The sequence below is a fragment of the Erpetoichthys calabaricus genome, chromosome 5, assembly GCF_900747795.2.
Source record: "Erpetoichthys calabaricus chromosome 5, fErpCal1.3, whole genome shotgun sequence".
NCBI classification, from domain to species: Eukaryota; Metazoa; Chordata; class Cladistia; order Polypteriformes; family Polypteridae; genus Erpetoichthys; species Erpetoichthys calabaricus.
In genome coordinates this window covers 86250267-86263490 of record NC_041398.2, presented here as the reverse complement: position 1 = coordinate 86263490, position 13224 = coordinate 86250267, and the positions used below count along the sequence as shown (strand labels likewise).

Below are 13224 nucleotides of genomic sequence, written 5' to 3'. Positions count from 1 at the left end.
TGGGCTGAAGTCTTTCATGACAGGCAACTTGCAAAATTCTGCCATAACAGTAGCTCCACCTGTACAAATTAATACTAGTTTGTGCAAATTTTTGTTTTGTCACTGTGTGCTTGGCATTTTTTATTTAAAAACAGCAAAAAACTTCAGAACATTGTTCCTCTCTATATACAGTACCTTATGTAAGAAATTAGTTGTTTGCTGTTGATATTACTGTTGGCATCTATCCATTGTCATGTAAATCATGGAGTTGTTCTTAAAACATTTTCTAAGTAATGGCTTGGTATATTTCCAATAAATATTTTTCACTTCTGTAGGTTCTTTTGTCTATACATTTTTTGAAAGAAGACATTCCATTTCCTTCAAGAACCCATCCATCCATCCATTATCCATCCATCCATCCATTATCCAACCCACTATATCCTAACTACAGGGTCATGGGGGTCTGCTGGAGCCAATCCCAGCCAACACAGGGAGCAAGGCAGGAAACAAATCCCGGGCAGGGTGCCAGCCCACCGCAGGGCGTACACACACACACACCCACACACCAAGCACACAGTAGGGACAATTTAGGATTACCAATGCACCTAACCTGCATGTCTTTGGACTGTGGGAAGAAACCCACTCAGACACAGGGAGAACATGCAAACTCCACGCAAGGAGGACCTGGGAAGTGAACCTAGGTCTCCTAACTGCGAGACATGCAGCACTACCAGTGCACCGCCCTCCTTCAAGAACCAAAACTTGAAAATAAACAACACTTTTCTTAATTTTTCATTTTACGCCATGGATACATTTTAGCCAACTTTCTTGAAAGTTATCTTTGCACATGTTTTTTGTTTGTGTCATTGATGATTTTTTGATTTTACAGAAATGGACATTTTGTCTGTGCAAGTTCTCCTATTTCTTCATTTGTTATTTTTTTTAATAATTTCCCCATACCGTAACAATGAATGAGTACACAATCAAGAACTAGAATGTACCTGCAATGCAGGACAGTGGGAAATTGCTGTTAACTTGTGGAAATTTGGTGTCATGAGAAATTTTAAATTCATGCATCAGGTCATTTACCTATAAAATGCCAATAGTGGGTGACTTTTGGTCTTTTTTTGTGGGTCCAGGTGTGTTCCACAATTTAAAAAATGTGAGTCAGGTCTGTGCAGAAATATAATACAACACAAACACATTTTTTTCTGTAATGTCTTTTTCTTTGTTCTAGTTTTAGTCAATGATAGAAGACATACATGGCTCTTAACACTGCATTTTTGATGTGGAAAGGGAATGAAATGCACTTCATTGTATTCACAAGCAGAAAAGACAAATATTTGGCCAGGCACTCCTTACTATAATTATTGATACTTATTACTTGCTATCTACAAGAACAACAACAATTTATTGTTTTGTATAGCCCAAAATCACACAAGGAGTGCTGCAGTGGGCTGTTTTTTGACAACCCCCTAGCCTTGAGCCCCTAAGAATACAAGAAAAAAAACTAAAAAAAAAACAAACCCTTGTAGGGAAAAAATGGAAGAAATCTTGGGAAAGGCAATTCAGAGACAGACCCCCTTCCAGGTAGGTTGGATGTGCAGTGGTTACACAAAACAGAACACAAGTAATCCTCTTCACAGAGTTTGATGGCCAACCTATCATTGCCATCTCTAGAATACAATACAATAGTACAATAGTAACAGTACAGGCTACAAAGAAAAATGTAAGAATAGATGATATCACTCACTAAATACAGTAGTATTACATATGAGGATACAGGTTTGTTCAGAGTTCTGGAGACCTTGGCCAACAAGCTGCCTCTCCCCTATTGGCCATTCCATAGCTGAGTCAGTGTTGGACCTGCTAATTTGATGAATGGACCCTTCAACCCGATGATTCCAGTGCTCCTTTATTAGAAATTACTTTTCCATAAACAGGCAAACCACTTGGCAGTAGAGCAGTAGCACCAAATGCCACATTTGAGTACCAAGAAAAGAAACAGTGTAGGTAAGGGTTAGTAACAAATTATAATTATCATATTACTTATTTTTTAGTGCTAATGACTGACAACAGAGATGCAGTATGCACAGTCAGCAGCTCTCATCAGAGTATGCTAAACTGAAGTAGTGAGTCTTCAGCTGGGATTTAAAAGCTGACATAGATAGATAGACAGACAGACAGACAGACAGACAGACAGACAGACAGACAGACAGACAGACAGACAGACACTTTATTAATCCCAAGGGAAAATTCACATACTCCAGCAGCAGCATACTGATGAAGAAAAATATTAAATTAAAGAGTGATAACAATGCAGGTATACAGACAGACCGGGTGGAATTGAAGAGTCGCATAGTGTGGGCGGGAAAAATGATCTCCTCAGTCTGTCAGTGGAGCAGGACATTGACAGCAGTCTGTTGCTGAAGCTGCTCCTCTGTTTGGAGATGATACTGTTTAGTGGATGCAGTAGATTCTCCATTATTGACATGAGCCTGCTCAGTGCCCGTCGCTCTGCCACGACAGCAGTCTGTCGCTGAAGCTGCTCCTCTGTTTGGAGATGATACTGTTTAGTGGATGCAGTGGATTCTCCATTATTGACAGGAGCCTGCTCAGTGCCCGTCGCTCTGCCACGGATGTCAAACTGTCCAGCTCCGTGCCTACAATAGAGCCTGCCTCCCTCACCAGTTTGTCCAGGCGTGAGGCGTCCCTCTTCTTTATACTGCCTCCCCAGCTTACCACCGTGTAGAAGAGGGTGCTCACCACAACCGTCTGATAGAACATCTGCAGCATCTTATTGCAGATGTTGAAGGACGCCAGCCTTCTAAGGAAGTATAGTCGGCTCTGTCCTTTCTTACACAGAGCATCAGTATTGGCAGTCCAGTCCAATTTATCATCCAGCTGCACTCCCAGGTATTTATAGGTCTGCATCCTCTACACACAGTCACCTCTGATGATCACGGGGTCCATGTGGGGCTTGGTCCTCCTAAAATCCACCACCAGCTCCTTGGTTTTGCTGGTGTTCAGTTGTAGGTGGTTTGAGTTGCACCATTTAACAAAGTCCTTGATTAGGTTCCTATACTCCTCCTCCTGCCCACTCCTGATGGAGTCCATGATAGCAGTGTCGTCAGCGAACTTTTGCACGTGGCAGGACTCTGAGTTGTATTGGAAGTCCGATGTATATAGACTGAACAGGACCGGAGAAAGTACAGTCCCCTGCGTGCTCCTGTGTTGCTGACCACAATGTCAGACCTGCAGTTCCCGAGATGCACATACTGAGGTCTGTCTTTAAGATAGTCCATGATACATGCCACCAGGTATGAATCTACTCCCATCTCTGTCAGCTTGTCCCTAAGGAACAGAGGTTGGATGGTGTTGAAGGCGCTAGAGAAGTCCAGGAACATAATTCTTACGGCACCACTGCCTCTGTCCAAGTGGGAGAGGGATCGGTGTAGCATATAGATGATGGCATCCTCCGCTCCCACCTTCTCCTGGTATGCGAACTGCAGAGGGTTGAGGGCGTGGTGGACCTGTGACCTCAGGTGGTGAAGCAGCAGTCGCTCCATGGTCTTCATCACATGCAACGTCAGAGCGACAGCCCGGAAGTCATTCAGATCACTAGGACATGACACCTTTGGGACTGGGGTGATGCAAGATGTTTTCCAAAGCCTCGGGACTCTCCCCTGTTCCAGGCTCAGGTTGAAGATGCGCTGTAGAGGACTCCCCAGCTCCAACGAGCATCTCTTAAAGAAGCAGGCAGACCATTCCACAGCTTTGGAGCCCTGAAACCAAAAACTCAACCTCACATTGTTATTTTATGAATCCTTGGAATCATAAGCAGGCCAGCATCAGATTTTTATGTGCATTCTGGTTTGAAAGTAATAATAAGTTCAGATAAGTAAGCAGGACTTGGACGTTTAAAGATATATATGTTAAAATGAGTGACTTTAAAATATCAAATAATTGATTGTTCTTCTCAGGTTAAGTTTGATATGTGAGGGCTTTTTGCCATTATTAGTAATTTAAATATAGCATATTGCAAGAAATGCTTCATTATGACAGTCACAAAATAGATACAGAGCTAATGAAGTATGCTTTTAACTATAATTATAATTTCATTTTTGTATTACCTTTGCTGTACTGCCACGGCTGATTTTTGCCTAGCACACACTAGGATGGCTAAGAAAAATGTTTCATCTCATAAGTTCATGGAGAACAAAGATACAAATTCCTCAGATGAATGGCTTCAAAGAGGACACACAAGAACAATAAACAATATTAGACATCCATGAAGAAAGTCTCAAATTACTTGTACTGCCATGTATCAAGTCATATGTTCACAACATCCCAAACACATGGCTTTAACAATATTTTATCAAAAATAACCATTTCTGAAAAATCCTCTGTTGCACAACAGTGAAGCACGTTCAAAAAGATTGAGATTTTATACCAAAGAACTGCCTCTCCCCCCTTATTCATTGGTGGTTTCATTTATGTTCATAGCAGTAGGTCCTGTCTGTAGTACTTTAGGCTTATTCAACAGCAGTTGGAACCCACTGGAAATTGACCTACAACTTGATATCTCAGAAATGTTCAAATGTAAGGCATACTTTCCATCTTATAAGGTTTTTACTCACTTTCCTTAAACACTCATAATGTTTAACAGATGAATCACTGCCAATAACATGGAGTGACTAATCAACACAAATTGTACCAGTTTTGGATGGATTGTTCCTTTGAGATGTTTGTCTGATGACTGCTGAAAAGCCAGAATTACATTATTTATAAAGAGTAATGTGTAATTGCACATCTAAACCTCCCACTAATATATTTTTGTGCATCCTGAATTATTATTGTTTCAAGAAAAAAAGACTACCACAGAGGGGAAAAAATGTTTAATATGGGAATAAAGTTTGTTAGAGTATGCCATAGGGTAGTGTTTATGCAAACAATAAGAAAACAAGCTCAAAGACAGAGGAGGAACACTGTTTCCAGATATAATGCAAGATAGTTAAGCTTATTCTGTTATCCACGATCAATAATTTTGAAGTTATATATGGAATCTTTATTTCATTTGGAAATTGTTGGTGCAGTGTATATATTGAATGGCAACAGTAGAATATATTTTAAATTTATGAGATATTTTCAAAATCAACACAGAGGACCTGGGTAAAAGCATATACTGTAGTCCCAAAATTGAGAGAAATATAAAGGTTGAATATTTCTGATCCACAGATTAAACATCTATTACAAGCTTATCAAAAAGAATTGAGCCTGCCTGTTCCTAGATTCAAGACAAAAGCAGCGGTCCAGTAATGTTTATTCAGGTTGAGGATTCAATCAACATTTATTTGCAGGTTGCGGTTTGGGTGCAGTTTTATCATTGTACCGTTAATTCATCCATCCATCCATCCTCTTCCGCTTATCCGAGGTCGGGTCACGGGGGCAGCAGCTTGAGCAGAGATGCCCAGACTTCCCTCTCCCCACTTCTTCTAGGTCTTCTGGTAGAATCCCGAGGCGTTCGCAGGCTAGCCATGAGACATAGTCCCTCCAGAGTGTCCTGGGTCTTCTCCAGGGCCTCCTCCCGGTTGGACGTGCCTGGAACACCTCACCAGGGAGGCGTCCAGGAGGCATCCTTATCAGATGCCCGAACCACCTCATCTGACTCCTCTCAATGCGGAGGAGCAGCGGCTCTACTCTGAGCCCCTCCCGGATGACTGAGCTTCTCACCCTATCTTTAAGGGAGAGCCCAGACACCCAGCGGAGGAAACTCATTTCAGCCGCTTGTATTTGCGATCTCATTCTTTCGTTACTTCAGTTTGGAAATTGCAGTTTAACACTGAAACACTAGACTACACTGTTGTCAAAATTCAGGCAAAGGTCTTAAACCAAGTAGGAAGCAAACAAAATGTGAATTTACCAAACTTTTCTAAGTAGATGTCTTGAAACTATTTAATTATGTGTATGCAAAGAGATAATTTCACATATAAAAATCTTATTATTATTTAATCTGTACTTAAATCTAAGTACAGTATATCAGCAAATAAATATTGCACGTTGTGAAGATTAACTTGGCAGAAATAAAGAGAAATGTCATTTTCTGTGATGGAAGAAGAAAGTGAACTCCTGTTGTTGCTCTCTTTTACAGAAAAGTTAAGAGTTGAATTACCTAAATGTTAATATAAAGAAAGACGATTATAAATTCAAGGTTTTTGATTGTGTCCTGTCTACAGGTAATCAGTTTCATCCAAGGCTATTTTGCCTCTGTTAAATATCCATCCATCCATCCATTTTCCAACCCGCTGAATCCGAACACAGGGTCACGGGGCTCTGTTAAACCCCTGCGATTTAATGTAAACTGTAATATTTTGCAGATATTCTATGTAACTGTTTTGGAGTATCTTGTTTGTGTTTTTGAAAATGTTCACACTCAAGATAAATTTAAACTGCAATGCATGCTCTTACCACCCTGCTACAGATGATATGAGTTTTTTTTTTTTTGTATACATGAGATATTTTAGGAATCCTACCATTTCTGTCTGTTAAGTAATGCACCTTGTCCTTTAGCTATTGTAATGTTAGTATAATGTGTCCTTATTTGTTTCTTTCAGCAGAAATCAAATAGAGAAAATGTATCATGAAGACCAAGAATCTTCTCCACCCAAAAAGATTAAAAGACCAGGTGAAAGTGAACTGAAAATATCTAACCGTTTCTCAATAAGAATCAGTGATGGATTCATACGTACTGTTGGCAATGTTATTGCACCTTTGGTAGCTGCACGAGCATCGTTACAGATTATCAGAGAGCTGAGAGGTACAGTATCATGTATTTATTTTATTTTTTCTTTTTGATCTATCTTTTGTTTTAAAATACTTAAGGCATCCTGTTAAAGAAGCAGGTTTTCATTTCATCTTCAATAGACTATTTAACAGATTTTTATAACATCAGATGCCTCGTTCGGTGTATTTTAGTTGCCTTTGACTACATGCAAGTTGAACTTAATTCTAACCCTACTGTATGTCACAGGCCTGATGGGTTCTGGTTATGCCAGTTTTGATACAAGATGTAGGAGAGTCAGAGGTTGAGTTGGAGGTGTAAAGAAGAAAATATAAGTATTTTGACCTATAATACTGGAAGTATGACAGGAAAAAGTTTTTGCGGTGTACAGGTGACAAGATGGAGAGGTGAAGGTGCAAAAATGAATCAGTGCTAATAGTTTTAAAGGAGTCCACAAGTTCTGGTGTTTGGTAATGTGATGGAAATTGAAATGTTTAAGCGGAAGGAGCATAAATTGATGATATATGAATCTGGTGATGTAAGGAGTGGGGTAGACTATTTATTTAGTGAGTAAAGTTGATTGGGGAATGGTGAAAAATGTGAATGTGATTCCTTGAAAAGTGCATCAGTATCACTTGGTTGTAGGAGATCTTTTAGTCAGAGGCATGAAGAAAAGTAAGAGGAAGTTTGAGGATTAACATTGGTAGCAAAAGTGAAATAAGTTTTTAAAAAAATCAGGTTGTTCATTGCTAGTGAGAAACCATGAATGACTGCCAATACACAAGAAAACATTGGTGAAATGCTGATGTAGAGTTGACAACTGTGGAAAACAGGAGATGCTCTACAGTAGTTGCAATAAATAAAGGAGAAAGTAACAGAGCAGCTACAGTCTTTGAGGTTTTACTTTGGAATCCTCTGTTGCTGGCATAAGTTACATCTTCTGAGAGTGATGAGATGTGATACTTTTATATATGGTCTATCCAGCTTATTCACCTTGCTGTTCTTCCGCGAGGTTTTACTCAATTCAGCATGCACACATGTTATGCATTGTTCACTGTTATGGCCTGATACTAAATTCAGAAGTGAGTTGTCACTCAAGCCTTAGTTGTGGGTCACATCCTAGGCAACAGAAAGTGTCTGCTGGACTGAGCAGATTAGGTCTGCTGCAATTAATCAATACCATTGACTAAAAACTTTAGTCAAATTATATTTTCTTAAATGACAAGTTGTCCCTTCCCCTCCCCAACATTACACACCAGCCTGTTATGTCTCTCTGTACAGTTTTTGAGTAGGTTAATCATGGTGGTAACTGTACCACATCAAGGTTCCTTCAAATATCAGGCACTAGCTCAAACAAACCCAGCCACAGGGGATGCACAAACCAGTGTGTTTCTTCGTGCCGGTCCCAAGCCCGGATAAATGGGGAGGGTTACGTCAGGAAGGGCATCCGGTGTAAAATTTTGCCAAATCAATATAAGGACAACAATACAAATTTTCATACCAAATTGGTCGAGCCCCGGGTTAACAACGACCACCACAAGTATTGTTAGTCAACAGGGTGCTGGCGGAAATTGGGCTACTGTTGGCCAAAGAAGAAGAAGAGAAGGAAGGAGATGTGTCCGGAGGCGGGAGGAGAGGAGTAAGGTAGAGTGGAACTGAGGGTAGGAACTTTGAATGTTGACAGTATGACTGATAAGGGGAGAGAGTTAGCAGATATGATGGAGAAAAGGAAGGTTGATGTATTGTGCGTTCAGGAGACTAAATGGAAGGGGAGTAAGGCCAGGTGGATCAGAGGTGGATTCAAATTGTTCTATCATGGTGTGGATAGGAGGAGAAATGGAGTAGAGGTTATTCTGAAGGAACAGTATGTCAAGTGTGTTTTGGAGGTGAAAAGAGTATCAGACAGAGTAATGATTATGAAGCTGGAAATTGGAGGTGTGATGAGGAATGTTGTTAGTGCATATGCCCCGCAAGTTGGGTGTGCAATGGATAAGAAAGAATATTTTTGGAGTAAGCTGGATGAAGTGATGAACAGTGTACCTAAGGGACAGAAAGTGGTGATTGGAGCAGATTTCAAAGGACATGTTGGTGAAGGGAACAGTGGAGACGAGGAGGTAATGGGTTGTTATGGTGTCAAGGAGAGGAATGAAGAAGGTGACAGGATAGTGGATTTTGCCAAAAGGATGGAAATGGCTGTGGTGAATACATATTTTAAGAAGAGGGAGGAACAAGAGTGGAGGAAGATGCACACAGGTAGATTACATCCTATGCAGTAGAGTCAATCTGAAGGCGATTGAAGACTGCAAAGTGGTGGCAGGGGAAAGTGCAGTTAAGCAGCATAGGATGGTGGTCTGTAGGATGATGTTGGAGATCAAGAAGAGGAAGAGAGTGAGGGCAGAGCCAAGGATCAAATGGTGGAAGTTGAAAAAGGAAGACTGCAAGGTTAAGTTTAGGGAGAAGGTAAGACAGGCACTAGTAGTAGTGAAGAATTACCAGACAGTTGGGAAACTACAGCAAATGTAGTAAGGGTGACAGCAAGAAGGGTGCTTGGCGTGACATCTGAACAGAGGAAGGAGGAAAAGGAAACCTGGTGGTGGAATGGGGAAGTACAGGAGAGTATACAGAGGAAGAGGATGGCAAAGAAGAAGTGGGATATTCAGAGAGATGCAGAAAGTAGACAAGAGTACAAAGAGATAAGGTGCAAGGTGAAGAGAGAGGTGGCGAAGGCTAAAGAAAAAGAATATGATGAGTTGTATGAGAGGTTGGACACTAAGGAGGGAGAAAAGGACCTGAACCGATTGGCTAGACAGAGGGACCGACCTGGGAAAGATGTGCTGCAGGTTAGGGTAATAAAGGATAAAGATGGAAACGTACTCACAAGCGAGGAGAGTGTGTTGAGCAGATGGAGAGAGTACTTTGAGAAGCTTATGAATGAAGAGAACGAGAGAGAGAAGAGGTTGGATGATGTGGAGATAGTGAATCAGGAAGTGCAACAGATTAGCAAGGAGGAAGTAAGGACAGCTATGAAGAGGATGAAGAATGGAAAAGCCGTTGGTCCAGATGACATACCTGTGGAAGCATGGAGGTGTTTAGGAGAGATGACAGTGGAGTTTTTAACCAGATTGTTTAATGGAATCTTGGAAAATGAAAGGATGACTGAGGAGTGGAGAAGAAGTGTACTGGTGCCGATATTTAAGAATAAGGGGGATGTGCAGGACAGTAGTAACTACAGGGGGATAAAATTGATGAGCCACAGCATGAAGTTATGGGAGAGAGCAGTGGAAGCTAGGTCAAGAAGTGCAGTGATGGTTAGTGAGTAGCAGTATGGCTTCATGCCAAGAAAGAGCACCACAGATGCAATGTTTGCTCTGAGGGTTTTGATTGAGAAGTATAGAGAAAGCCAGAAGTAGTTGCATTGCGTCTTTGTGGACCTGGAGAAAGCATATGACAGGATGCCTTGAGAGGAGCTGTGGTATTGTATGAGGAAGTCAGGAGTGGCAGAGAAGTACGTAAAGAGTTGTACAGGATATGTACGAGGGAAGTGTGACTGTGGTGAGGTTTGCGGTAGGAGTGACGGATGCATTCAAGGTGGCGGTGAGATTACATCAGGGATCGGCTCTGAGCCCTTTCTTATTTGCAATGGTGATGGACAGGTTGACAGATGAGATTAGACAGGAGTCCCCATGGACTATGATTTTTGCTGATGACATTGTGATTTGTAGCGATAGTAGGGAGTAGGTTGAGGAGACCCTGGAGAGGTGGAGATATGCTCTAGAGAGAAGAGGAATGAAGGTCAGTAGGAACAAGACATAATACATGTGTTTAAATGAGAGGGAGGTCAGTGGAATGGTGAGGATGCAAGGAGTAGAGTTGGTGAAGGTGAATGAGTTTAAATACTTGGGATCAACAGTACAGAGTAATGGGGATTGTGGAAGAGAGGTGAAAAAGAGAGCAGGCAGGGTGGAATGGGTGGAGAAGAGTTGTCAGGAGTGATTTGTGACAGACGGGTATCAGTAAGAGTGAAAAGGAAGGTCTACAGGATGGTAGTGAGACCAGCTATGTTATATGGTTTGGAGACGGTGGCACTGGCCAGAAAGCAGGAGACAGAGTTGGAGGTAGCAGAGTTAAAGATGCTAATATTTGCACTGGGTGTGACGAGGATGGCTAGGATTAGAAATGAGTACATTAGAGGGTCAGCTCAAGTTGGACGGTTGGGAGACAAAGTCAGAGAGGCGACATTGTGTTGGTTTGGACATGTGCAGAGGAGAGATGCTGAGTATATTGGGAGAAAGATGCTAAAGATAGAGCTGCTAGGCAAGAGAAAAAGAGGAAGGCCTAAGAGAAGGTTTATGGATGTGGTGAGAGAGGACATGCAGGTGATGGGTGTAACAGAACAAGATGCAGAGGACAGAAAAATATGGAAGAAAATGATCCGCTGTGGCAACCCCTAACGGAAGTAGCTGAAAGAAGAAGAAGCTCAATGCATGAACACCCAAAGGGGAAGAATGTTGGAAGCACAGCACAGGGCAAGCCAACAGTGTTGTAGGTAACTCACTTACACTTACTTAGCTGTTTGACAATAGTTCTTTTAGGGTTGTGAAGTTGGTTAACCTGAGAAATTCATGCTATTGACTAGGCTTGGGGAAAAGGACAGAGCCAAGGTATTTCTTCAGACAGAACAGATAAATTGTCTGCTAAATCAACATGTCTGTTGCTGCTGTGCTTAAGTAAAATATTTCAGTACATAGGCCAGCTAAATTCAATAGAGTAGTTGATTAAATTGCACTTGCTAGCTTTATTTTGGATAGAGTTGCATTTTCACCCTTTGCCAGATTCATCTTTGTGGGAATATTCACCTGAAATATGAGAAAGTGGCTGTTTCAGATGGTGTTCCACAACAGCACAAGCTCAATGCATAAACACATTTTTGTGAAGCTTGTTGGAAGTAAACAGCAAAGGACAAGACAATATCATAATAACCCATGTATCTGTTTTGCAATACAGTAGCTCTTTTGGTATTTTGAAGCTAGTTAACTGGAGAAATTAATGCCAGTGACTAGCCTTGGGATGAAATTTAGAGCCACGATATTTCCTCAGGCAGGACAGATACATTTTCTTCTAAATGCACCTGTCATTTGTCACCATTATTACTCACAAGTGCACTGAAGTAAAATAATGTTTCAGCACATAGGCCAGCTAAAATCTATAGCTTAATCTGTTAATGCACTTTCTAGCTTTATTCAAGGCAGAGTTGCATTTTAACCCTTTGGCAGATATTTATGCCAGGGCCAGCAACTTGTAACTCTTTAACTGTGATCTTGTGGATCTGAAAGAAAATTATTTATTAGCATTTGTCAAAATTGAGTGGCAATAACACCCTATATAAACTTTGATGTGTGGGTCACAGACTTGCACAAGAGAGAAGGAGGTGAGTCCAGGTTTCTGAGAAAATCAGCTTTATTGTTGTGAAGACATGAACATTCTCAAAGCATTTATTCAAACAGAACCATACACAGCATACAAGCAGTGATAGTAACATCATACTGCATTTGTTCCCTTTTGAGATTAAAACAACAGATAGCTTCCAGCACAAGGGAAAAGACAGAAAGTGAGCTCAAGGTCATATCAGCAGTCGGTTTTCCCGCATTAACCATCGAAAAGCTATCGTAAAATATCCTTTTAAAGACATTTTATTTTACACATTTACATATAAATATCTAACTTTTTTAAGCACTTTGACTACATGTAAAAGAGATCACGGCTGCAGCAGATCCAAACACCCTCTTGTTAATGTATTTGCTCCAAGTGAAAGGGCCAAAATTACTAATAATTGTTTGTAATATAGAATTATTTTTTGTTTCCGAAAGCAATGATGTTGATATAAAAAGCACACTGTGCAAACTGTTTGATCACCGGAGTCAAACATTTATATAACCCTGAAAAATTTATATAACCCTTCACAATTCAAGAATATGATTTATGAAAACTAAGCCAGTAGCAGCAAGTGTCAGTAATTTTAGTTCCCTAACCGCTAATTACCTGTTTAAGCAATAATGCAGGTCTATGCCAAGCAGGCTATCAATGTAATCACTACATTCATTAATTTAATTGTTTTTTAAGCAATCTTCCCAGTTAACAAAGGCAGTGTTTTGTGCACATATAAATTATAATATGTCCGTCTATCCATCCATTTTCTTCACTCAATTACCTATGGGTGGGTCACAGGGCAGCAGGAGGCTATCTCAGCAGGACAGTGCACCAGTCCATCCCAGAGTGACCACACACACACACACACACACACACACACACACACGCACACACACACACACACACACTATAGGAAATTTAGCAACATGAGTTCACCTGTATGTCTTTGGACTATGGGTGGAAACTGGAGTACCTGAAGGAAACCCACACTTGCATGAACCCCCTGTCTCTAGCACTGTGTTACCTTGCTGACCTTA

At 40.9% G+C, this 13224-nt stretch overlaps 1 protein-coding gene across 3 annotated transcripts in view; it reads left to right on the top strand.

Annotated features, from left to right (window-relative positions):
• Positions 1 to 13224, top strand: part of LOC114652763 (uncharacterized) — a 363527-nt gene that overhangs the window by 26412 nt on the left and 323891 nt on the right. For 2 of the 3 annotated variants that reach the window (XM_051927767.1, XM_051927766.1), the window contains one exon: positions 6594 to 6796. In XM_051927767.1, coding sequence (XP_051783727.1) covers positions 6613 to 6796 — 184 coding nt within the window. In that variant the 5' untranslated portion in view covers positions 6594 to 6612. The remainder of the gene's footprint in view (positions 1 to 6593; positions 6797 to 13224) is intronic. The other variant, XM_051927768.1, reaches the window with a different exon arrangement.